The sequence below is a fragment of the Myotis nattereri genome, assembly GCF_964212035.1.
Source record: "Myotis nattereri genome assembly, chromosome: 9".
NCBI classification, from domain to species: Eukaryota; Metazoa; Chordata; class Mammalia; order Chiroptera; family Vespertilionidae; genus Myotis; species Myotis nattereri.
This window is the reverse complement of record NC_138084.1, coordinates 80,971,348-80,997,610: the sequence shown is the minus strand read 5'-3', so window position 1 is coordinate 80,997,610 and position 26,263 is coordinate 80,971,348. Positions and strand designations below refer to the sequence as shown.

The 26,263-nt window shown below is 52.0% G+C and overlaps 1 protein-coding gene across 2 annotated transcripts in view; it reads left to right on the top strand.

The window, feature by feature from the left end:
• Nucleotides 1–26,263, top strand: part of JAML (junction adhesion molecule like) — a 36,717-nt gene that overhangs the window by 2,293 nt on the left and 8,161 nt on the right. For both annotated transcript variants that reach the window (XM_081098548.1, XM_081098547.1), the window contains exons 2-6: nucleotides 11,701–11,762; nucleotides 16,443–16,597; nucleotides 18,302–18,527; nucleotides 22,571–22,683; nucleotides 24,969–25,206. In XM_081098548.1, coding sequence (XP_080954674.1) covers nucleotides 11,708–11,762; nucleotides 16,443–16,597; nucleotides 18,302–18,527; nucleotides 22,571–22,683; nucleotides 24,969–25,206 — 787 coding nt within the window. In that variant the 5' untranslated portion in view covers nucleotides 11,701–11,707. The remainder of the gene's footprint in view (nucleotides 1–11,700; nucleotides 11,763–16,442; nucleotides 16,598–18,301; nucleotides 18,528–22,570; nucleotides 22,684–24,968; nucleotides 25,207–26,263) is intronic.

Below are 26,263 nucleotides of genomic sequence, written 5' to 3'. Positions count from 1 at the left end.
ACTTCATGTCATCAATAAGTTCTTGGAAACTGTGACTTTAAAGGAAATGATGTATACTGAAACTGATCTTGCTATAGATTGATATAATCAAGAGTTACATTCTTACAGCATATTCCTACTCACAAAAGCATCACCTAACGTCTAAATAGAGACCCAAACACTTCTGATATTAAACATTGAAATAAAAGTGAGCTACACATACGTTTAGGAAAGATTGATAAAAACTAGTAAGATAATTACTTTCCAGATCACTTTCTCCAGTTCAGGGTCGCAGGTGGCTGTGTCTATCGCTGCAGCTCATGGGCAAGGAAGGAACCACCCTGGACAGGACCCCTTCCATCACAGGACCACGCACACTCACACCCACCTACTCAGCACAGGACAGTGGAGCTGTGCCAGTTAACCTAACGAGCCCAGCTTTGGGATGGGGGAGGAAACCGGACTCCCTAGAGAAAACCCGCACAGATATGGGGAGAAGTGCGAACTTCACAGACAGTGGCCCTGGCTGGGAATCATTTTTTAAAAATATACATATTTTTATTGATTTCAGAGAGGAAGGGAGAGGGAGAGAGAGATAGAAACATCAATGATGAGAGAGAATCATTGATCGGCTGCCTCCTGCATGCCCTACACTGGGGATTGAACCCACAACCCGGGCATGTGCCCTGACTGGAAGTAGAACTGTGGCCTCCTGGTTCATAGGTTGATGCTCAACCACTGAGCCACACCGGACAGGTGGGAATCATTGTTAAAAAAATCATTATAAATGAAATGATGTTGAAAAAAATGAGGTTATTTGAGGGCCGATGTGTATAAATAGTTGACCCCTGAACAGCATGAATTTGGACTGTGTGGGTCCACTTATATGTAGTCTTCAAAATAAGTATGTATAGAGCTATAACTATATTTTCTCTTATTATTTTTACTAGCACTTTTTAATAACAAACAGTTGATTAATACATACCTTGTATGTTATAAAAATGCTATTAGTAGTTCAGTTTTGGGGGAGTCCAAAGTTATACTTGGATTTTTGAGGGTCTGCACCCTCAACCCACATGTAAAATTCAGAATTTTATTAGTCAGATATATAATCCTGAATTTATATATACACACATGTGTATTTAGAAATTCCCGAGGCAGACTAAGATGGTGGCAGATTAGGTGGAAGCTATACTCACCTCCTCCCAGCACTAAACTGGAATTACAACTAAATTATAGAGCAATCATCCTGAATAATCAACTGAAGATTAGCCGGAGAGAAACCATATAACCAAGGACTTTGAGAAGGAGCCACATCGAGATTAGAAGAAGTGCAGAGGTATCAGAGGGCTGTCCGGGCTGTCAAAGGCAGCAGCTGAAGTTCTGGAGGGCTATCTCAGCTGTGGGGGGTCTAAACTCCCAGCCAGGCTCCCCAGCCTAGAGCACCAGAACTGGGAAAAGAGCCCACATAGCATCCAGCTATGAAAAGCAATGGGGTCTCTGTCCACTAGGGAGAGACGGTTAGCGACACAGACATCCTCTCTAAAGGGCCAATGCCCCAAATTTTGTTTGTAGTCACTTACCCTGGGCTCTGGCGGAGGGAGGGCAGAGTGGACTAGAGCCTCATGAGGAGAGTCTGAGGTGGGTGGCTCTGGGGAGAGAGCTAAGGGCTCAGCCACCAGGATCCCTGTGCTGAGTCATTCCTTTGTACTGTAGAAGCCATCTTTCTCGGGCAGGGAAATCTGGTCCATACACATCGCCTGTGGGGCAGCAATAGCGCCCCCTACCGGAATTCCTCTCCCCACCCTATGGAGCTATGCCTTGCTGAGGAGCGCAGCGAGAGGCTCTAAGTCTAACTGGAGCCTGCAGGCGGAGGCAGGTCTCTGTGAGCTTTGAAACACTTGCTGACCTGCCCCCCCCCCGGCCTGGCGCTGCGAAAGCCGGCCTGGCGCTGCGAAAGCCGGCCTGGCGCTGCGAAGCTTGGTGCTTTCCACACGCGGCCAGGCCCGGCCGAGAGCCGTCGCTGTGTGTCCCTGAGAGCTTCACACAGGCTGCCCAGGGCCAGTCACAGGCAGTGCCTGAAACTGGCTTGCACTGGAGTCTCTCTGAAAAGGCCCGGAGTCAGTACACCTGTGGGTTCAGACAACAACAGAACAGGGATCCAGTAAACGTCACAAGCATCATATCTGCAGGGAAATCTCAGCAGGCACCAGACCCTGCTGAGGGAATTCTGCTTCCTGTGATCAGCACCTGCACAGCAGCTTGCACACCACGGTCAGGGTTGAGCATCACAGTCAGCCAGCCAGAGGGTCGATCCCATGCACGAATGGGCCAATAGCAATCAAGACTCAATTATAAGAGGAGGGTCCACATTACATACACAAGGGGGATTCCAGAGCACCCAGCTCAGATGATCAGGGAAACTGTGCCACTGGGTCCCACAAGACACCTACTATGTAAGGCCAACCTAACAAGACTGGGAGTAATAGCAGATCTATCTCATACTCAGAAACAAACACAAAGAGGCAGCCAAAATGGGGAGACAAGGGAACAGACCCCAAATGAAAGAACGAGAGGATTTTCCAGAAGAAGAGCTAAATGAAATGGACCCAAGCAATTTATCTGCTAAAAAGTTCAAAGTAATGATTATCAGGATGATCAACAGCATGAAAAAGGACATAGATACCACAAAAAAGTACCAGTCAGAAATGAAGAATGCAATATCCAAAATCAAGAATACACTGGAAGGAAAAAACAGTAGGTTGGATGAAGTGGAGGATCAAATCAGTGATTTAGAAGACAAGGTAGGGAAAAACACCCAATCAGAGGAGTAAAAAGAGAATTTTAAAAAAATGAGCATAGTTTAAGGGACCTTTGGGACATGAAGTATAACAACATTCACAACATAGGGATACCAGAAGGAGAAGAGAGAGAACAAGGGATTAACAACCTATTTAAAGAAATAATGACTGAAAACTTCCCTAACCTGGTGAAGGAAAAGACACACAAGTCCAAGAAGCTTTGAGTCCCAAACAAGAGGGACTCAAAGAGGCTCACACCAAGACACAGCATAATTAAAATGGCAAAAGTTAAAGATAAAGAGAAATCTTAAGCCACAAGAGAAAGGCAGTTAGTTACCTACAAGGGAGCTCCCATAAGACTGTCAGCTGATTTCTCAACAGGAACATTTCATGCCAGAAGGGATTGGCATTACATATTCAACATGTTGAAAAGCAAGGACCTACAACCAAGGCTACTTTACCCAGCAAGGCTATAATTTAAAATTAAGAGAGAAATGTTTTCCCAGAGAAGAAAAAGCTAAAGGAGTTTGTTACCACCACACCAGTATACAAGAAATGTAAAAGGGCTTGCTTTAAGAAGAAGGAGGAGGAGGAGGGAGAGAAGGAAGGAAGAGGAAAGAGGAAGGAGGAGAAAGAAGAAGAGGAAAAAGAAAAAAACCCAGGAACACAGTTAAAAAATAAAATAATAGTAAATATGTACCTATCAATAATTACTTTAAATGTAAATGGCTTAAATGTTTCAATCAAAAGACATAGGGTAGCTGAATGGATAGGAAAACAAGACTCATACATATGCTGTCTTTAAGAGACCCACCTGAGAGCGAAAGAAAGACACAGACTAAAAATAAAAGGATGGAAAAAGACATTTCATGCAAATGGAAAGGAAAAAGAAAAGCTGGGGTAGCAATACTTATATCTGACAAAATAGACTTTAAAAGCAAGCCTATAGTAAGAGACAAATGTTTATAGTAAGGCCACTGCACAATGATAAAGGGAGCAATCCAACAGGAGGATGTAACCCTTGTAAACATTTATGCACCCAGCATAGTAGCACCTAAATACGTAAACCAAATCTTGATGGACATAAGGGGACAGATTGACAGTAATACCGTCATCATAGCGATTTTAACACCCCATTGGCATCAATGGATAGATCTTCCAGACATAAAATCAACAAGGAGATGGCAGCCTTAAATGACACATTAGATCAAATGGATTTAAATGATATCTTCAAAGCATTTCACCCCAAAGCAGCAGGATATACATTTTTTCAAGTGCACATGTAACATTTTCTAGGATAGACCACATGTTAGGACACATAAAAGTCTCAACATATTTGAGAAAATTGAAATCATATCAAGCATCTTCTCTGACTATAATGTTGTGAAACTAAAAATCAATCACAAGAAGAAAACTGAAAAACACACAAAGACATGGAGGCTAAATAACATTTTACTAAACCGTAAATGGGCTAACAATGAGATCAAGGAAGAAATCAAAAGATACCTTGAAACAAAGGAAAATGAGAAACAACAACCCAAAATCTGTGGGACACAGGAAGAGCAGTCTTAAGAGGGAAATCCATAGCATTACAGGCCTATCTCAAGAAACAAGAAAAAGCTCAAATAAGCAATCTAACTTGACAATTATGGGATCTTGAAAAAGAATAACGAACAATTCCCAAAGTGAGCAGAAGGAAGAAAAAGATCAGAGCAGAATAAACAAAACAGTCTAAAAAAACAATATAAAAGATCAATGAGACCAAGAGCAGGTTCTTTGAAGCGATAAACAAGATCGACAAACCTTTAATCAGACTCACCAAGAAAAAAGAGAGAGGACCCAGATAAATAAAATCAGAAATGAAAGAGAAGTAACAACTGACACCAAAGAAATACAAAAGATGGTAAGAAAATATTATGAGCAGCTATATGCCCACAAATTGGACAATTTGGACAAAATGGATAAAATCCTAGAAACATACAGTCTTCCAAAATGAATCAGGAAGAACCAGATAATCTGAATAGACAGATTACAACTACTGAAATGAAACAGTAATAATAATAATAATAAAAAACCTCCCAACAAATGAAAGTCCTGGACCATTGGCTTTCATAGATGAATTTTACCAAACATTCCAAGAATAACACATATCCTTCTCAAGCTATTCCAAATAATTCAAGAGGAGGGAAGACTCCCAAGCTCATTTACAAGGCCAGCATTATACTAATTCTAAAACCAGATAAAGACACTACAAAAAATTAAAATTATAGGCCAATATCTGAAGAACATAGATGCTAAAATCCTTAACAAATTATTCACAAACCGAGTCCAGCAATACATTAAAAAGATCATACACCATGATCAAGTGGGATTTATTCTGGGGATGCAAGGTTGGTACAATATCTGCAAATCAATAAATGTGATATACCACATAAACAAAATGCAGAATAAAAACCACATGATCATATCTATAGATGCAGAAAAAGCATTTGATAAAATCCAGCACCCATTTATGATAAAAACTCTCAGAAAAGTGGGAATAGAGGGAACATACCTCAATGCAATAAAGGCCATATATGGCAAACCCATAGCCAACGTCATTCTCAATGGGCAGAAATGACAAGTGTTCCCCTTAAGATCAGGAACAAGACAGGGATGCCCACTTTGACCACTCTCACTCAACATGGTACTGGAAGTCCTAGCCACAGCGATCAGACAAGAAGATGAAATAAAAGGCATCCAAATTGGAAAGGAAGAATAATAAAACTGTCATTATTTGCAGATGACATGATACTGTATATAGAGAACCCTAAAGATGCCACCAAAAAACTACTAGAATTGATCAATGAATTCTGTAAAGTAGCAGGATACAAAAGAAATATCCAGAAATCATTTTGTATACACCAATAATGAATCATTAGAAAGGGAAACTAAGAAAAAAATTCCATTTACGGTGCTTAAAAAAACAATAAAATACCTAGGAATGAAATTTAACCAAGGATGTGTAAGTCCTGTACTTGGGAAATAATAAGACACTGAAAAAAGAAATTGAAGAAGATACATATAAGCGGAAACATATACCCGTTCATGGACAGGAAGAATTAACATCATTAAAATGTCCACACCACCCAAGGCAGCCTACAGGCTCAATGCAATTCCTGTCAAGACACCAGGGTGTATATCACAAATATTCCACAAATTTATACAAAACCACAAAGGACCCCAAATAGCAACAGCGATCTTGAGAAGGAAGAACAAAATTGAAGGAATCACGCTACCTAATATCAAACTGTACTGCCATGCCAAAGTAAATAAAACAGCTTGGCATTGGCATAAAAACAGACACATAGATCAATGGAACAGAATACAGAGCCCAGAAATAAGCCCACATCTTCACAGTCAATAAATATTTTACAACGGAGGCAAAAACATAAATGGGAATTGACAGTCTAGTCAATTAATGGTGTTGGGGAAGTTTGGACAAATGTGTGCAAAAAAGTGAAAGTAGACCACCTTTTCACACCACACACACGACAAGACTAAACTCAAGCCCTAACCGGTTTGGCTCAGTGGATAGAGCGTCGGCCTGCAGACTGAAAGGTCCCAGGTTCGATTCCAGTCAAGGGCATGTATCTTGGTTGCGGGCACATTCCATGATTGATGTTTCTCTCTCATCGGTGTTTCTAACTCTCTACCCCTCTCTCTCCCTCTCTGTAAAAAATCAATAATATATATATATATATATATATATATATATATATATATATATATTAAAAAAAGACTAAACTCAAAATGAAATAAAGGCTGAAATGTTGGACTCGAAACCAGAAGACGCCTAGAAGAAAACCTAGCAGTAGAATCTTGGACATTTCCTATAGCAATATTTTTTCTGATGTATCTCCTTGGGCAAGGGAAACAAAAGCAGAAATAAACAAATGGGACCACATCGAACTAAAACGTTTTACACAGCAAAGGAAACTATCGGCAAAATGAAAAGATAACCTGCCGAAAGGGAGAACATATTCACCAATAATACATCTGATAAGGCTTAATATCCAAAATTTATAAAGAACTTATAAAACAACACCAAGAAAACAATTCAATTTAAAAACGGACAAAGGATCTAAATAGACACTTCTCCAAAGAGGACACACAGAAGGCTAAGAGCCCTATGAAAAGATGCTCAACGTCACTAATCATCCAAGAGATGCAAACTAAAATGACAATGAGGCACCACTCACACCTGTCAGAATGGCCATTGCCAGTAAATCACAAATGACAAATGGTGGCGAGGACGTGGAGAGAAAGGAACCCTTGTGCACTGAGTGGGGATGCAGACTGGTGCAGCCACTGTGGAGAACTGTGGAGGTTCCTCAAAAAATTAAAAATGGAATTGCCTTATGGCCTAGTCCAGCCATGGGCAAACTACGGCCCGTTTGAAATGAATAAAACTAAAAAAAAAAAAGACCGTACCCTTTTATGTAATGATGTTTACTTTGAATTTATATTAGTTCACACAAACACTCCATCCATGCTTTTGTTCCGGTCCTCCGGTCCAGTTTAAGAACCCATTGTGGCCCTCGAGTCAAAAAGTTTGCCCACCCCTGGCTAGTCATTCCACTTCTGGGCATTTATCTGAAGAAACCCGCAACACTAATTGGAAAGAATACGTGCACCCCTATGTCCATCGCAGTGCTATTTACAATAGCCAAGGTTCAGAAGCAGCCCAAGTGCCCCTAGAAGATGAGCGGATAAAACAGCTGTGGTACATTTGCACAATGGAATACTACTCAGGCGTAAAATTGGAAGAAAATTTTAACCAGTGCGACAGCTTGGAGGGACCTGGAGAGCATTACGCTGAGTGAAATAAGCCAGTCAGAGGAAGACAAGTACCATCTGGTCTCACTCATATGTGGAATCTAATGAACAAACTGAACTAACAAGCAAAATACAGACTCATAGACAGAGAGCAGCTGACAGGGAGGTTGGGGAAGGCAGGGGAATGGAGGGACTGAGCAAAAAAGGAAAAACAGAGAAGGAACTCATGGACACTGGCAACTGTGTGGTGATTATGGCATGTAGGGGGGTGTAGGGAGGACAAGTGGTGATGGGAAAAAATAAAGAGAAAAAATAAATTCCTATCATATACATATGTGTGTGAATATATATATATGTATTATATATATATATACACACACACACACACTTTGAATAATTATAAAGGCAGCATTTATTAAAATACATTTCCTTTTCAAAATGGAATAGAAGTCAGTGTGCATACGTTTTTGGGACACCTGTATATGTGATAGGAATTTCTGAGTAATTGCCAACTAACTAGACGTTGACACTTGACTAGCGTTTTCCTGGCCCTGTGCCACTGCCTCCTGGGACGGTGGCCACCGGCCCCACCTTGGCCTTCCCCTGCGGGCACTGTGGAGGGGCGGCACACAGCACAGCTCTGGCCTCCTGGAGCGTACGGTCTTGGATGGGTGCGGCTGGGGAGCAAGACTTTAATCAAACAAGCGGGCACAGCACCAGATCATCAGAATGGTGGCTGATGCCTGGAGGAATGACCAACAGCCTATTAAAACCTGGGCCTATTGAGGCAGCATGGAGGGGCCTGGAGAGTATCATGCTGAGTGACATAAGTCAGTCAGAGAAAGACACGTATCACATGATCTCACTCACATGAGGAATCTAAGGAACAAAATAAACTGATGGACGGAGGGGACCCAGAGACATGGAAGCAGGGATCAGAGTGCGGGATCTCGGAGGGAAGGCAGGGGAGGGCGGGTGGGTGGGAGGTGATCAACCGAAGACCTTGTATGCATCTATGCATGGCCCATGGACACAGTGGGGTGGTGAGGGCCTGGGGCAGGGTGGGGACAGGCTGGAAGGGGTCAATGGAGGAAAAAGGGGACATATGTAACACTTTCAACAGTAAAGAATTATTAAAAACAACAGAATAGAAACAGAAAAACAAAACAAAAACAAAAACACCTGGGCCCAGGCATCTGAGCTGGGAAGGGCGCTCCGGAGAGGGTTCCCCGAGGAAGTGACATTTAACCCGTTAACGAGGGGGAGGGGGTGGGACAGCATTGAAGCCGGGAGTTGGTTCCTCTCCCAGACATGGAGGTGCAGCGCTTGAATCCTGGCTCTGCCGCTTGGTGTGTGTTAGCAGGCAAGTCACTGACCAGTCTTCGCCTTAGCTTCCTCGTCTGTAAAACCTCATAGGGCTGCTGTGAGCGTTAAGTACCTGGCGTGGACGCCCTCTGGTTTATTGCATATCGAGTACTGATGTCTTGTGTGGTGCTGTACTAACTAGGGGGGTGAAAGCGTCCGAGCCTTTGCCCTAGCTGTGTGGCTCAGTAGTTGGAGTGTTGGCGCTTGCACCAAAGGGTCACGGGTTCGATCCCCGGTCAAGAGCATGTACCTGGGTTGCAGTTCGATCCCTGACCGTGGTTGCCGCAGTTGGGGCACCTGCAGGAGGCAACCGATCAATGCGTCTCTCTCACATTGACGTTTCTCTCTCTCTTTCTCCCTTCCCCCCTTCCACTCTCTTTAAAAATCAATGGAAAAAATATCCTTGAGTGAGGATTAACAACAATGAAAAAAGTCTGAGCCTTTACTGTGAAGGAAGAGACGTAGGTAAATTGAGTGATTTCCCAAAATCAAAGAATTAGTTAATGGAAGAGCTGACCTGGGACAATAATTTTTAAAAAATTCATTTTGTGCTTTCCCCCCTTCATTGAATCATTGCTTCTCTGTTCATTTACACAGTGAGTGATGCATTTGAGTATTTAGAACTGAAAATGGCTCTGTTATTCATCAGATGGTTTTCCCAGTTCCTAGGGATTGTTTGAAAATGGTTTGGGCATGGCTCTGGGCGACTTGAGTTTGGGGATCAGATTCGGGGTCCTTTGGAGGTTGCTGGTGTCCCCTGACAGTAGCGGGGTGCAGTTGCAGGGAACTAAGGTGATTTCCATCTGATGGTCTTTCCGGCAGCTGTCGCCCTTACCCGTGTGGGCCTGCCCTCAGTCGCGTGGAGGGAGTGTGGTTGGTGTTACTCACGTACATCGAGCACCACCTTTCCGTGCAGGTGGTGCGGTGTGTGGGAGCTTCCGGAAGCTGCTTGCCGGGCAGGGGCGGAGCACAGCTCCCTGGAGAATAATTCATCCAGAACTCTGAGGAGGCCCCAGGGTGATGTGCCACAGGCATGGCATGCTGTGAAGGGCCCCCTTTATCATGCTCACCGTGGGTGGGGGGTGAGGTGGGTGTCACGGAGCAGGAATAGGGCTCTGGTGACCCTGAGGGGCCTGCGTTTGCCTAGAGGTACTTGTGCTCGGGGAAACTTACCGTCACTTCTGGTGTATCTGAGTCGGTGTCGTCATCATTGACATTGTGGGCTGGGATTCAGAAATGGAAACTCACACGTTCCCAGTTCATTTAAATGAATTATTTGCTATTCTTCTAAAGGTAGATGCTCTAACCCAGCAGTGGGCAAACTACGGCCCGTTTGAAATGAATAAAACTAAAAAAATAAAAAGACTGTACCCTTTTATGTAATGATGTTTACTTTGAATTTATATCAGTTCACACAAACACTCCATCCATGCTTTTGTTCCGGCCCTCCGGTCCAGTTTAAGAACCCATTGTGGCCCTCGAGTCAGAAAGTTTGCCCACCCCTGCTACCCCCATCCTCTCCCCTGAAAGCTACAGACTATTGCCTTCCAGGTTAGGAAGAGTAGGATCTTCTGTGGTTTTGCTTTATCTTCCTCAAAGCACGGTGACAGTCAGCGCTGGTCCCTGCATTGGCAGCCGGTGTGATAGGTGACAGTCAGCGCTGGCCCCTGCATTGGCAGCCGGTGCGATAGGTGACAGTCAGCGCTGGCCCCTGCATTGGCAGCCGGTGCGATAGGTGGGGATCGGGGTTCAGGGTCTCACCCGACTTCTCCTCGGGGCTGGGACCAGGTCGGACCCCTCGAACGGCTTGGCCCCGGTGCCCCTTGTGGAGCTGTGGTCGATTAGAGTACAGGTAAGGACTGTTTTAGATCTTTTTTTAATCCTCGCCTGAGGATAGTTTTCCATTGGTTTTTAGAGAGAGTGGAAGAGAGAGGGAAAGAGAGAGAACATCCATGGAGAGAAACACATCGATTGGCTGCCTCCTGCAGGAGCCCCAACCCGAGTCCGGGCCGGGGAAAAGCCTGCCACCGAGGTATGTGCCCTTGACCGGAATCGAACCCGAGACCCTTGCCGATGTTCTATCCACTGAGCCATACTGGCAAGGGCTGTTTATGGACTTTAGCGAGAGAAACAGCGAAGTGAGAGAGAAACATCTATGGGACGATGCTCCAACCAGCTGAGCCACACCGGCCGGGCTGCCCAGCTCTCGTTCTGCGCAGGCGGCCCTGTCTGAGGAGCTTCGCAGAGAAAGCGGAAGGCGTTCTTTCCCGTGGCTTCTGTGCCATCGGGCTGAGTGATCCCGCACCCGGCTACAGAGTCTCCCTGCTCTGTCTGAGGCCTGGGCGGCCTTCATCGGTTTAAAGGTGGCCACGGTAATTTCAGGCCGAGCGTCCCGTCGTCTTGTCCAGGTGAAGCTCAGGCTGTGGAATGTCCAGGGTTGTCCTCGCCAGGGCATTCTCAAAACATGTGCTTTTTTTCTCTTGAAAAGCAACTTTCATCCCATCTGCCCTTCCAGCTCAACTAAGGCAGCCCCAGCGACTCCCAGGCCTGGCGGCAGCCCCCCCTGCCGCCCTGTTGTTCGCCATTGGCTGCTTTACGCCTCTGGCTCCCCCGCAGCCGCTCCTGTCTCCCCTCCGCGCTGCGCCCAGAGCCTGGGGGGCGCCGGGGGTCTCGCTGTGGGGTGACCTGAGTGAACTTCTCTTGAAACTGTTTCCTGACTTTTCCCGTTTCTCTTCAGGCTGAAGATGGAGAGCGGCCTGCTCTGCCTCCTGCGCCTCAGCCTGAGGCCAGTGCTGCTGGGTGAGTGGAGGCCGGGGGGGGGGGGGGGGGGGCGGGCGGGCGGGGGCGTGTCATTTCTTACAGGCCCCCTGAGCAGCGGAACAGCCGTGGGGGGGGGGGGAGGGGGTTCCGCTTCCCCTCGATTTGCTGGAAATGGAAACCCTAAGCTGGAGCGGCACCATCAGTGGGGACCCTGGTTTCAGAAGCTGCTGTCTGTCCTGGAAGGTCCAGGCTCATTCCTGTGTGAGACAGAGAAACCTCCCTCCTCCTACCCTTCAAATCGGCATCTTTTTATTTATTTTTTATTTTTAATCCTCACCCGAGGATTTTTTCCCATTGATTCTTAGGGAGAGTGAAAGAGAGAGGGAGAGAGAGAGAAATGTCGATGTGAGAGAAACACATCGATTGGCTGCCCCTTGCACGAGCCCTGACCAGGGCCCAGGCTGGGGAGGAGCCTGCAACCAAGGTATGTGCCCTTGACCGGAATCGAACCCGGGACCCATTGGTTCACAGGCTGACTCTGTCCACTGAGCCACACCAGCTAGAGCTCAAATTGTCATCTTTAAATTCACCGCTGGTGTCGGATCAGGAAATGAAATCACCGAAGAAAGTCCCAGAATCCCTGTCGTTGCTTCATGCTTCATCCAGGGTAGCCTTCTGTGGCTCCTCAGACACACCCAGCTCATCCTGGTTTGGGTGGTTTCTGTGCCTGGAGCCTCTCCCCGCCTGCCCGAGGCGCCTGTCCTCCAGGTGCCCACGCCTGCGGGCTGCCTCCGCCACAACGGCCTCCCTGCTGCAGGTGCCGAGAGCTCCGGTGCCCTTGCCTGTCTCACGTGCCACCTTCCAATCGCGTCCCATCTCTCTCACGGTCCCATGTCCCACCTTCCCGTCGCGTCCCGTCTCTCTCACGGTCCCATGTCCCACCTTCCCGTCGTGTCCCGTCTCTCTCACGGTCCCATGTCCCACCTTCCCGTCGTGTCCCGTCTCTCTCACGGTCCCATGTCCCACCTTCCCGTCGCGTCCCATCTCTCTCACGGTCCCATGTCCCACCTTCCCGTCGCGGCCCGTCTCTCTCACGGTCCCTGGTGTCTCTGTGAGAACAGACGACCAGGCCCTGCTCCCATGGCCTTTCCTTCTCGTTCTCAGTGTTTGTAACTGGGATGGTGACCCAAACTCGGACTCAACAGGTACATGAAAGAACCGCCTTTGCTCTAGTTCCAGGCAATAGGGTGCACGTGCACACACATGGACACACGTGGACACACACACATGCATGGGCACACGTACACGCACACGTAAAGCGCACATGTGCACAAGCACGCGCACGCACACACAAAGTGTGTGCGCCAGAGAGCTTTTCTCCGGGGTTTTAAGCACTTTCAGAGGTTCTGCAGCCATTTCCCAGGGGCTGCCCAGCAGCCTGAGGAGGCCGCCCGCTGTGTTACTGGCTGGTGGGTTCGTGCCCGGGCGGGGAGCTTCCCCCTTAGAAAGTCTCCTTTTCCTCAGCCATTTCTCTACAGAGGGGACCCGGCAGCTCTAAGCTTCCCTGTGCTTAGGCTGCCGCTCTTGCCTTCCTACCGACCTCATTTTACCTGCACACAGCATGCTCCATGCGAAATACAGTCCCTCCATACAGCGTCACCCACACGCAGCCTTGCTCACTTCTTCCTGACAGGAAAATGCCAGACTGTTTTTGGAGCTCATTTTGATTTCTTTCTAAGTAATTCTCTGCAGAGGGTCCAGAGTCCCCGTTTCCTTTTACGTCTTCCACACTGTGTGCCCGCTGTCTCCCTCTCCCCACTGTGTGCCTACTGTCTCCGTCTCCCCACTGTGTGCCCACTGTCTCCCTCTCTCAACTGTGTGCCTGCTGTCTGTGTCTCCCCACTGTGTGCCCGCTGTCTCCCTCTCCCCACTGTGTGCCCGCTGTCTCCCTCTCCCCACTGTGTGCCCGCTGTCTCCCTCTCCCCACTGTGTGCCCGCTGTCTCCCTCTCCCCACTGTGTGCCCGCTATCTGTGTCTCCCCACTGTGTGCCCGCTGTCTGTGTCTCCCCACTGTGTGCCCGCTGTCTCCCTCTCCCCACTGTGTGCCCGCTGTCTCCGTCTCCCCACTGTGTGCCTGCTGTCTGTGTCTCCCCACTGTGTGCCCATTGTCTCCCTCTCTCAACTGTGTGCCTGCTGTCTGTGTCTCCCCACTGTGTGCCCGCTGTCTCCCTCTCTCAACTGTGTGCCTGCTGTCTGTGTCTCCCCACTGTGTGCCCGCTGTCTCCCTCTCCCCACTGTGTGCCCGCTGTCTCCCTCTCCCCACTGTGTGCCCGCTGTCTCCCTCTCCCCACTGTGTGCCCGCTGTCTCCCTCTCCCCACTGTGTGCCCGCTGTCTCCCTCTCCCCACTGTGTGCCCGCTGTCTCCCTCTCCCCACTGTGTGCCCGCTATCTGTGTCTCCCCACTGTGTGCCCACTGTCTCCGTCTCCCCACTGTGTGCCCGCTGTCTCCCTCTCCCCACTGTGTGCCCGCTGTCTGTGTCCCCCCACTGTGTGCCCGCTGTCTGTGTCCCCCCACTGTGTGCCCACTGTCTCCCTCTCTCCACTGTGTGCCCGCTGTCTCCCTCTCCCCACTGTGTGCCCGCTGTCTGTGTCTCCCCACTGTGTGCCCGCTGTCTCCCTCTCCCCACTGTGTGCCCGCTGTCTGTGTCCCCCCACTGTGTGCCCGCTATCTGTGTCTCCCCACTGTGTGCCCGCTGTCTGTGTCTCCCCACTGTGTGCCCGCTGTCTCCGTCTCCCCACTGTGTGCCCGCTGTCTCCCTCTCCCCACTGTGTGCCCGCTGTCTGTGTCCCCCCACTGTGTGCCCGCTGTCTGTGTCCCCCCACTGTGTGCCCACTGTCTCCCTCTCTCCACTGTGTGCCCGCTATCTGTGTCTCCCCACTGTGTGCCCGCTGTCTCCGTCTCCCCACTGTGTGCCCGCTGTCTCCCTCTCCCCACTGTGTGCCGGCTGTCTGTGTCTCCCCACTGTGTGCCCGCTGTCTGTGTCTCCCCACTGTGTGCCCGCTGTCTGTGTCCCCCCACTGTGTGCCGGCTATTAGCAGGGCAGCAGCACTCAGCCTCGACGGCAACGTGGATGAAAAGCCCACACAGTCTTCATTCCCCGCGTGTGCTCTTGGCTCTTCTCTGATAGAAACTTCTCTTTAATTTAAATTTCATCTTTCGTGCTCAGGCAGTCATACATTTTAGGACGTGTGCCCCCCGATCTTCCCAGTGCCCACCTGGCCCCCTACACAGTTATTACAATACTAGGGGCCCAGTGCACAAATTTGTGCACCTTAAAAGGAACTGTGGACCGTGAGGCTGTGGTGGGCACAGGGGCCCATCTGTCTCGGCCCATCCTCCGCACCCTGTCTGGCCCCTCCTGCTGTGGCCCCCAGTCCCCTGTCTGCCAGCACCCCCACTCCCACCACCGCTCGCTTGCACCAGCTGACGGGCAGAGAGCAATTGGGGTTGGCGTCAGCAGTGGGTGCGAGCAGGGCCAGTGCTGGCAGTAGGTGTGAGCACTGGGTGGGGCCGGCTCACGGGAGCAAAGAATTTTCAGTAATCACCAGAGGCTCACCCCGATGACAGCAACCAGCGCCCTGCCTTGGTCTGGTGCCCCGCCCCCCCCTCACCTGCTCCTCCATCCTGCCATGGCTGACAGCCACCATGTTCCATGCTCTGCTGCCTGCTGCCGATGCCTGCCATGTTCTGCATGCGCCCCCGCCCCCGGTGGTCAGCACACATCATAGCAACCGGTTGTTTGGTTGTTTGGTTGTTCCAGTGTTCGGTCCGTTTGCATATTAGGGTTTTATGTAGATAGATTACTGACTGTTCCCTGTGGGTACCTCCCCTCCCCAGGGCTGTTCTGTAACTGCCAATCGGTGCTCCTCATCCCTTCCCCTCTCCCCAGCACCCCCCTCCCCATCAGCATCATCTCTAAAGGTGTCTTTCTTGACAAGGTTGTCTCTTTTTGTGAAAACAGAGCATATCTTCTGAAAACAGGAATATCCATCAAACGGTTCTCCCTTGTAGTGAAAAGAGGAATGACTGGAGCAGGTGCAGGGATAGTGGGCTGGTACCGTGCGTGCCAGGCCCCGGAGGCTGGGAGCCAGGGCTGCTGGCAGGGCTGGGGCAGGGGCCTGGGAGGAGGTGGACACAAAGGCCACGCAAGGGAGAGCCGTGCCCTGCGCTGGCCTGATTCCGAGGGCCCGCACGCAGGGCAGCCAGAAGCAGCGGCGAATGCAGAGATGAGCTTTTGTGAAGGAACCAAAGAACAGAGCAAACAGGAGGGAAGGGAAAGCGCCTGGGAGTCGTTTTTCAGATGGGGAACCAAGAACAAGGGACATCGTTCCTGTGCGTAGGCGGCTAAATACCTCCGACAGCAGGGACCTCAGGGTTTCTCTTCTTTCTTTGGAAAGGAAGTGGGGGGGGGATTATGGAGGGGTTCTGGGAACGGGGAAGGGCCAGGTAGGAGGAGGCCAGGTAGCGTGTGTGGAGTGTGGCGGTCGCAGAGCCCTCACCTGGTCCCTATGGCAACTAGAGGCTAATAAGCGAGGGCCTCAGCTTACTGTCCCCGCTGGGCCGCCCGGGAGGGAGGCGTGGCCCTTGGCGATGAACACTGATCTGTGTCGTCCGGGGCGCTTGCCTGACGGCGCCTCCTCTTGCCTTGGCTCCTGCAGGCTGTTTCTTGGGCCTGAATGACCTGATCGTGTCCTCCCTGGAGCTGGCCGTGCACGCGGGTGAGCCTGCCCTGCTGGGCTGCGTGTTCCAGAGCGTGGAAGGGAAACGCGTGACCAAGGTCGACTGGACATTCTCACCCCGGGAGCACGCCCAGGTGACGAGGAGGACACGGGGCCGAGCTGTGGGAGCCTTGCCCGGGGTCGGGACGCGAGGGAGGGGGGGCCAGGTCTCCAGGGGCCATGAGGTGAGTGTTCAGGAGCTCGGGCGCTGGAGCGCGTCAGGACCCCTCTCCGCCTGGACGTCCAGCCTTGCTGCGCGTCCGCCTCTCTCTGTGAGGAAGCTGAGGTCATCGTTGGGAGCTCATGGGAGGCGTGCACATACGTTTCAGCTGGTTTTCTCAGGGTTGCCCTCCGTGGAGCCGCGCGGGTGCCTGGGTGGGTGGGTGGGTGGGGGGAGTGAGTTGGTCTGCACCGTCGGTTGTGACCTCAGCATGTATGTGCGGGAGAATCTCTCGGCCTCCTTCCCAGCTGTGTGCCCCGTGGGGGTGGGCAGGTGCAGCACAGCTGCGGAGGAGGTTTCGTGGGCTCTTTGGAGCAGGAAGCAGAGCTTCTGCGGAGATGCTTCTATGCCAGGATCACTCGGGGAAAATGTCCTACTAGCATGTTATTAACAACAAGCTCCCAAGGTTTGCAAATGAAATATTATTTTTGAAGCTCAGGACATGTTATTCCCAGAATGCTATGCTCACTGCAATGCTCATGGCTGCTTAGTGTTACGGGCGGGATGTCCCATGTGTAAGTAGAGATGAGAATCCCCAGGCCTGTCCCTCCAGCCTGTGCGGCACTTCCTGTTGATGACTCCTCACGCCTCACTGGAAGCTGCCAAGAGGGGGGCAGATGGGCGAGTGACAGCCCCAGGCTGGGACTCTCACGCAGCCAGAGAGGGGGGCAGACCGGGCGAGTGACAGCCCCAGGCTGGGACTCTCACGCAGCCAGAGAGGGGGGCAGACCGGGCAAGTGACAGCCCCAGGCTGGGACTCTCACGCAGCCACCCGGGCGTCCCATCGTGCCTCCGATTGCCAGCTGCTCCCAGGGCTGTGGCAGAAGACGGGGTGAAGATGGGAGGTGCTTCCCACGAGCTGAGTCTGAACCCCCAGAGAGATCTTCAGAGTGGGTGCTGCATTTCACCCCCAAGGCCAGGGCCGAAAGGTGTGGCCCCTCTTTCTCCATCCAGCTCTCTGTGAGCCATGGAACGTGTGCACGTGATATGCTTCCTGGCACATGATGATGTTTGAATCCCACTCAAAATATTTCACTCTCGCCCTGGCCGGTGGGCTCAGTGGATAGAGCATCAGCCTGTGGACGGAAGGGTCCTGGGTTCGATTCCAGCCAAGGGCACATGCCGGGGTTTCAGGCTTGATCCCCAGTGTGGGGCATGCAGGAGGCAGCTGATCAATGATTCTCTTTCATCATTGATGTGTCTAGCTCTGCCTCTCTCTTCCTCTCTGAAATCCATAAAAAATAAATTGCAAAAAAATAATAAGAAAATATTTCCCTTTGGTTTTTTTTTTAAATATATTTTATTGATTTTTTACAGAGAGGAAAGGAGAGAGATAGAGAGTTAGAAACATCGGTGAGAGAGAAACATCGATCAGCTGCCTCCTGCATATCTCCCACTGGGGATGTGCCCACAACCCAGGTACATGCCCCTGACCGGAATCGAACCTGGGACCCTCCAGTCCGCAGGCCGGCGCTCTATCCACTGAGCCAAACCGGTTTCGGCTAATATTTCCCTTTGAATGAGCACCTTCTGATGATTCACATCAGCTGACTCGGGCCCCTGATGCCGTGCCCTCCAGGTTGAGTACGTGCTGTACTATTACGCCAACCTCAGCGTGCCGGTGGGGCGCTTCCAGACCCGGGCGCGCCTGGTGGGGGCCCTCTCGCACAACGACGGCTCTCTCCTGCTCCAAGACGTGCAGGAGGCCGACCAGGGCACCTACACCTGCGAGATCCGCCTGGAACTGGAGAGCCGCGTGTTCAAAACCGAAGTGGCGCTGCACGTGCTGCCGGAGGAGCCCCGAGGTGCGTGGCCGCCGCTCAGAGGGGAGGCGGGGCTGGAGACACAGGGCGAACCGGGCAGGGGCCGGATGTTGTGGTAGATGCCAGCCCCGAGCTCCATGCTCACCACAGCAGGAGCCTGCAGTCAGGAGTGCTCTCCAGTTAGAGCGAGGAGGCATTCCCTAGCCGGCTTGGCTCAGGGGATAGAGTGTGGGCCTGCGACTGAAGGGTCCCGAGTTTGACTCCAGTCTGGGCACATGCCTGGGTGGTGGGCTCGATCCCCAGTACGGGGTGTGCCGGAGGCAGCCAACCCATGATTCTCTCTCAGCATTGATGTTTCGCTCTCTCCCTCTCCCTTCCTCTCCGAAATAATAAAATATATTTAAAAAATAAATAAAACGAGGCTGACCGACATTATTAGTTTAGAATCTTTCATGCTCCTGAAAGTGCTGCGGGGGAAGTGCATTCCTTCCACTCACAGGCTCAGGCCCAGTGGCGGCTTCCGCCCGTGTTTAGTAAACGCCAGACCCAGCGCTTGATCCTGTGGCCTCTGACATGCCCTTTTCACCGCGCCCACCCTTCCCGCCGTTCCCACGCTGATGCCTCAGCCGCGGTGTGTGGGTCCTGCAGGCGGCGCTCGGGGCATGCAGGGCGCGAGCAGTTTCCCTAACTTCTTTGGCTCTCAGTTTCCCATTGGTAACGGAGCGAGTGGCTTCAGTAGATGGTGGCGTGAGAGCTGCTCTGTGGAGCCTGGGGGCGCTCGAAGGATGAGAGCAGGGAGGGCGGATGGAGGGCCTGGCCAGGTAGGACCTCACGCTCTCACCTCCCCTGCACACTCAGCCCTTATCTTGTTCCTGGTTTATTATGGGGCCGCCAGGTAAGATTTTGTTTGAAGAAAGAATTCTGCTGCTTTAAAAGGTTTGGAAACCCCAGGATTCTGCACAGTTTTTGCAAGTGCGAGACAGAAGGAGACGTCTGGTCTGTGGCCTCAGGAACTAGTTGGGGCGCTGAGTGTGCTCCCCCGCCCCCATCCGGCTGGCTTGGGACCCTCCTTTAGAGAGCTCCTCCCACTGGAGACGCTCATCCCTGCTCAGCTGTGTCTGCCCCGGTCACCTGGTCTGTGTTTTTTGTCCCCTTACCCGCCCTGACCGGCTCCTTTTGTCCCCTGACGGGCACAGAGGGAGCGATCAACAAACACTTAGGAATGAATGAGATTCTTGAATGTGCCCCTCACTGGAGTTTGGCGTCTGGAAACTGGAGTTGTAGACGGCAGCTTCTGGCCTCTCTCCTAATTTATTTATGTCTGTATTTATTTATTTTACGTTTCTTCAGTTGTCATTTTTCTGATTCCCAAGCTATGGCCCTCTGGGAAGAGGACAGCAGTCAGCTGCCCGTGTCCCCTGGGCTTGCCTCGGGGCCATGGCTGTCTGCTCTGTCTCTGATGCCACGGCCCAACACGTGTCCACACAAGTGTGGCCCACAAAACGGGGCCTTTTCCTGTTTAGAAGGAACGCAGAGGGAACGAACCAGAAGGAGCGGATCCCAGGCGTTGAATCCGTCCGCACAGCGGGGACATTTGTGGGGTAGTTCGATGTCCCCCAGGGCTGTGTCTACGTCCCCTCGCACCCGATGGGAGGAGATCCAGCTCCTCGCCCCGCTGCCCTCCTCTTCCCTGGAAGCTCCGTCTGTGCAGTGGCTCTGATTTCCTCCACCAAGTGACCCTTCAGCTTGTACTTTTTCTGATTCTAGGGCTTTAGTTCTTTTTTTCACTGTTCTTATTTAAACACTATAGACGATATTCTTACAAATAAAAACAATACCAGCTCCTGTTCGGCTGCTCTGGGGCGGCCGTCCTCCCGCTCTCAGGTGTGGAGTGAGGGAGTGAAAGCTGGGCGTGTGCCCACTCAGGCGGCTCTGGCCTCTCAGGTTCACCCTCTGTGCATGGGGAGGGTCCGAGTGAGTAGCTCCAAGTACTGTAATGCCAGTCACAGGCTACGCATGGGTGCCTCCCACATGCCCGCTGCATTGGGAGGATTCAGAGGGTTCACTGTTATTATTGCCTTTAAAAAACAGTTCAGTTTTAAAAATATACACATTTTTATTATTGATGTCAGAGAGGAAGGGAGAGGGAGAGAGAGAGAAACATCAATGAGAGAGAATCATTGATCGGCTGCCTCCTGCACTCCCCATGGGGATTGAGCCCACAACCCTGGCATGTGCCCTGACCGGGAATCGAACCGAGACCTCCTGGTTCAGAGGTCGACGCTTTAGCCACGGAGCCACGCCAGCCGAGCTAGAGTTCAGTTTGTAATGCGTTGCTAGCATTCGAGGCCGTTGCCTCCTCTCCTGGTGTTCTTTGGAGTGAATTTTTATGACTTTCAAAACAATTCCCTCTGCAGAGTTTCGAGTTCATAATGTTTTCGTTGGCTTCGCTCTCGTTCTGCATTTGTCCTGCTGGGCAGGAAGCTCGTTCTCCGAGGGGGACGGGTGGAGAGATCGGCTGTGCGCCGTTTGCTCCTTCCTGAACTTCGCTAGTGCTCTTTGGAAGGAGCTTTGTTCAGTTAAGACCTGGGCTCGTGCCTCCCTGAGCACCACCCTCCCTTCTCTTTCTTCACTGGCTTTGTGTTTGATTTGGGTAGGGCAGCATCGAAAAAATCAGCACATCTTCCTCGCTGTTTTCTTTTCCAAGGGCCTCTTGCAATGATTTACAAAGTACACATGTGATGGGGTCAGCTGATCACAGAATAAGCACAAGAGGAGCCCAGGACTTGCAAAGCCAGAAGCAGGGGAAGTGGGAGCAGGCTGGAGGGTGGGGCAGGGAGTGAAACAGAAACAACATCCAGAGGAAAGCTGTCTGTTGTCTTGGCCTCATTAGTAAGGAGTCCTGTGACCTGCTCTGTAGCCAGAACCGTCCTAAGCAAGTCCTAAGGCAACTTGTAGAAAGAAAGGAAGTAGAGGAGAGCCACCTGTGACTCCGTTCTTCAGCCGGGGCCCAGGGGGTTATCCTATTCTAGAGGCCCGTTGCAGGAAGGTTCCTGCAAGAACAGGGCTTCCTGAGGCCAGAGCGAAGCAGAGAAGGGAGCAAAGCCGGAGGCGGGCTTCGCTCCCTCCCTTCCCCGCTGCCTCGGCTCCCTCCCGTGTCCTCTGCTTCACCTCCCTCCCGTGTCCTCTGCTTCACCTCCCTCCCGTGTCTGCTGCCTCCCTCCCTCCCATCTCTGCTGCCTCTGATCCGTTCCCTTCTCCGCCGCTTGGCTCCCTTCTGCAGTGCTTGGCTTCCTTCTACACTGTCTTCACTCTTCACTGGGCCCCTGTGTATGCAAATTAACTGCCATCTTTGTTGGGTTAATTTGCATACTCGTCTGATTGGCTGGTGGGCGTAGTGAAGGTACGATCAATTAGCATCTTTGTATTTTATCAGTGTAGATAATAAAAGGCTAATATGCAAATTATCCCCTCCACCGGGACTTCAACTTGGAGTTCGACCAGGGGGCAGGGCCACCGGCCAACTGCCTGTGGCCCCTCCCCCCCGCCAGCCTGGCCCAATCAGCCCTGATTGGGTTGGGCTGACCGGACCCTGCCTGTGCACAAATTTGTGCACCGGGCCTCTAGTATATGTATAAGAATGAGAGCGTTGTACCTTCCCACTTCCTGTTTATGTGAAGCAGATGTGGGAACCTCAGGAGGTGGGCAGAAGGTGGTGGCCTTCACGCTTTCTTGTACTGTCTTCAGTAGGAACTTGAAGTGGAGTGGGGCCCATGTGAGGGAGAAGGGAACTGAAGACCAGGAAGTGTTTGTCGTACGAAGACAACAGGACTCTCGCCTTGATGTGCATGGGTGGCTGGAGGGGCCCTCTTCCTTGGGAGCACCATGTGGTGTGAGGGGAGGCTTCTGAATTCGTGGTCCATCCGGATCATCTGGGCCGTCCGTGGAGAGGATGTGTGTAGTGTTGGTTGGTAATGTTGACCTTACTGTGGAGAATCTTCGGCTAAATGTTATCTCTTCTAGAAGTTCTGTGGCCTCTATTGATTGTATCTTGGGTTTGACCTGATTTATCCTTTTATCCCCAGAGCTCACGGTCCATGTGGGTGATTCAGCTTCGATGGGCTGTGCTTTCCAGAGCACGGAAGAGAAGCTCATGACCAAGGTCGACTGGACGTTCTCACCAGGGAAGCATGCCAAGGTAAGGAGGAGGGGCCGCCTCGGTGTGGCAGGAGCCCCTGGTTGGCAGTATCAGGACAGTGGGGGAATCTAGGCATCCGGTGCCATGTGGTGGCATGCCTGGGCCACTTGGCTGGGCCACTTCAGCTTTTTGGTGGGAAAAATAACTCTAATGAATATGATAAGATAATGAAGAAGGAACCTTAGCTGATGTGGCCCAGTGGATAGAGCATTGGCCTGCGGACCAAAGGGTCCCAGGTTCGATTTTGGTCAAGGGCACGTACCTCGGTTGTAGGCTCCTCCCCAGCCTGGGCCCCAGTCAGGGTGCGTGCAGGAGGCAACCAATCAATGTGTTTCTCTCACATCAATGTTTCTCTCTGTCCTTCCCTCTCCCTTCCACTCTCTCTAAAAATCAATGGGAAAATATCCTGGGGTGAGGATTAAAAAATATTAAAAAAAATAATGAGGAAGGAGAAGGAGGAGGAGGAGGAGGAGGAGGAGGAGGAGGAGGAGGAGGAAATGCATAGCTCGTATGGCAGTGGAGACTTGTATGAGGTGGTGCGTGTGAGGCACCTGTGCATGGTTCAGCCACTGTGTATCGTTTCCCCCTCTCTCCCTTCTTCTCTTCATGGAGTTCCTGGGAGAGAAGGCAGGGTTTCTGTGGCCTAGGCAGGAAAGCTGTGGGCGGAAGGAAGAATGACAACTGTGTTCTTATGTAGGTTACTTCTGTGAGTTTTCTTCTGCCTGCCATTGCCCCACTCATGTGGTGGAGAGAACCCCCTGTCGTCAGGGGGCTCCAGGTGCTAGGACTGTAGCTCCCAGGGGCTGGGGCGAGGAGCATGTCCTGCGAACCCTGAAGCTGTAAAACAGCACGTTCGCTCACGAAACCAGAGATGTCACTGTGGCGGGTGAGGTGCTACTGGGCCCTGCTGTGTAATATAATATATTACTGTTAATATAAGTTAAGGCGGACACTGCATGCAAGTTTTAGCTTTTATAAATTAAGACAGAGGTCATCCCTATAAAAAGTCACTGAAATTCACTCAATTCCTCTCTGCTCTGAGGGTCAGGAAGGGCAGCCTCGAGTGGCCTATGGGGAGGTCCGAGTAGTCTCAGGCCACCGCTGGGAGCTTGTCATGCACTTACATGTCAGCCACCAGTGAGTCCCACAGCAAACAGGTGAGAGTTGACAGTCTGAGCTGTGAGTTTGAATTACAGAGGTAAGAGGTCAGGGCGAGGCCTTTTTATTCGTCTTTGTACAGCCATCCGTTTCTTCTCCTAAAAGCTTTTAAAAATGCGAATGTTTATGTTCCTTACTTTAAAAATGCCAACACGTCCTCATTTAATGAGTGCTTTTGGGCATCTGCTGTGCAGTGAAAGCCCCGCCCTGATGGGGACCCCGGACCCCCCCTCTCCCCCCAGCGGGAGGGAGCCACAGTCACCTAATGCAGGGGCAGCTGCAGCCCATCAGTGAGGAGACCTGGAGAAGGAGCCACAGGGTCTTGCTGCTGCTTGCACAGGCCTCAGGGAGGCCTCGCCGAGCAGGTGGCATCGGAGCAGAGGTTGGAGGAAGGGACTGAGCCATGTGCATGTCTGGGGGGAGGAGTGTCCAGGTGTACAGAGCAGCACGTGCGAAGGCCCTGAGGCCACGACTCAAGGGGCAGCGAGGAGGTCAGTGAGGCTGGAGCGCAGTGACCCAAGTAGGCGCAAGAGCAAGTGGGCGATGGGCCCCGAGGAAAGGGCCTGCAGACGTGCAGGCGCATCGGAGGGTTTGCAGAGGAGGAACATGCTGCCACTTTCGTTTCTAACGACTCATCTCCTGGGATTGGACCGCTTGGGAGCAAGTGGGAGACAGTGAGGAGTCCGGGTGAGAAATGGCCCGAGGAGGTGGGAAGGGGCTGGGGGTGAGGTGCCGGGGAAGGTCGCGGTGAGGGGTGAGATGTTCAAGGAGGAGGGGGCGAGGGTGACTCCGAGAGGTGCAGCCTGAGCCTCTGAGGAAGGCGCCGCTCACAGAACCGAGGGAAGGCCTGGGCGGGAGCCCGGAGCACAGCGTCGACCGCTGCCACCTCCCGGGAAGCCCGCCTGGACAGGGCCGCAGCGTGACGCTGCGCTGTACTTCTTGGTCCCGGAGACGAGTGGAAAGCCAAAGCCCCTTCTCACTTCCTCGGCCCTCTCTCCCAAGGACCGTTGTTGTGACGTGGGAGTGTCCTTCCCGACGACACCGGACGCACACGCGTGTGTGTTCACGCCGTCCTTGCTGACAACACGGGTGCTGCTTACACATTCGCCCCCCCCCCCTGCCTCTAGGAGGAGGTGATGCTGCGCTATTACGCCACACGCGGCGGACCCGGGGGGCACTCCCAGAGCGGGGCCCGCTTCCGGAGCCGCGTCGCCCTGGCGGGGGACACAGCGCGCAACGATGGCTCCGTCCTGCTCCAAGAGGCGCGGGCGTCCGACACAGGAAGCTACACCTGCAGCATCCACCTGGGGGACCTGACTTTCAGGAAAACCTTCGCGCTGCACGTGATTCCGGAGGAGCCCCGAGGTGAGTGGGTGTGCCGGGGAGCGGGGCCGGGCGAGGCTGGTTAGCAGGACCGGGACTAGCCAGGCCGGGGGCTCGCAGGGTGCGAAACGTCAGGAGGCGTCACCCGCGGTGCTGCCCCCGTACTAGCACGGCCCTGAGGCTGGTGCCTCTTTGGTTTGTTTTTGTTGTTGTTTTTTAAATATATTTTATTGATTTTCCAGAGAGAGGAAGGGAGAGAGATAGTTAGAAACATCGATGAGAGAGAAATATCGATCAGCTGCCTCCTGCACACCCCCCACTGGGGATGTGCCCGCAACCAAGGCACATCCAGAATCAAACCCGGGACCCTTCAGTCCGCAGGCCGACGCTCTATCCACTGAGCCAAACCGGTTTCAGTGGCTGGTGCCTCTTTGAATGTGGAGCCCTGGGCAGCTTGGGGGCCTCGCCCTAGCTCTGGCCTTGCTGGTCGGTCAGTGAAAAGGAGCCAGTACGTTCAGGGAGCCCGGCCCTCTGCCAGGCCTCCCCGTGGCCAGCGCCGTAGTCAGCTTAAAGGTCCGGGATGCAGGTGGACTGGAGTTGAAGTTCAGACCGGTTTGACTGTGTGCTCTGGGGTGGAGGGTGAAGGGACCCTGAGCTGGTGGGAGCAGCAAAGAACAGAGAAACAGGAAGGCACCAGAACCAGAAGTAGGTGGGGGGGTTTTCTGATCAAAGGCGCTGTGTTCTGGGAAACACAGGCATTGAGGCCAGCGTGGAGGAGGACAAAGCCTGGGTTGTGTTGACTGAGAGGTTGCTAAGAGAGGGTTAGAGTTAAGCCTTAACCCAGTTAGCAGCCAGGATGTGGCTGTGGAGTCTGCATCGCACCAGGGCCCTCAGCGCTTGGCTGTGGTTGGCTGGAGGGGGGTTGGGGGCAGGATGGGGCTTACCTGATGCCCCTGGCCGGGGACTTAAGTCTGTGGAGGCACCTTCTTGTCCGTAGCAAAGGGTCCCAGCTGCAGAGGGAAGCAGGACTGATGGCCTCTCCACCTCCGAAATCTCATCCCAACGTCACAGACTAAAGACCAGCCATAGTGGGAGCGCG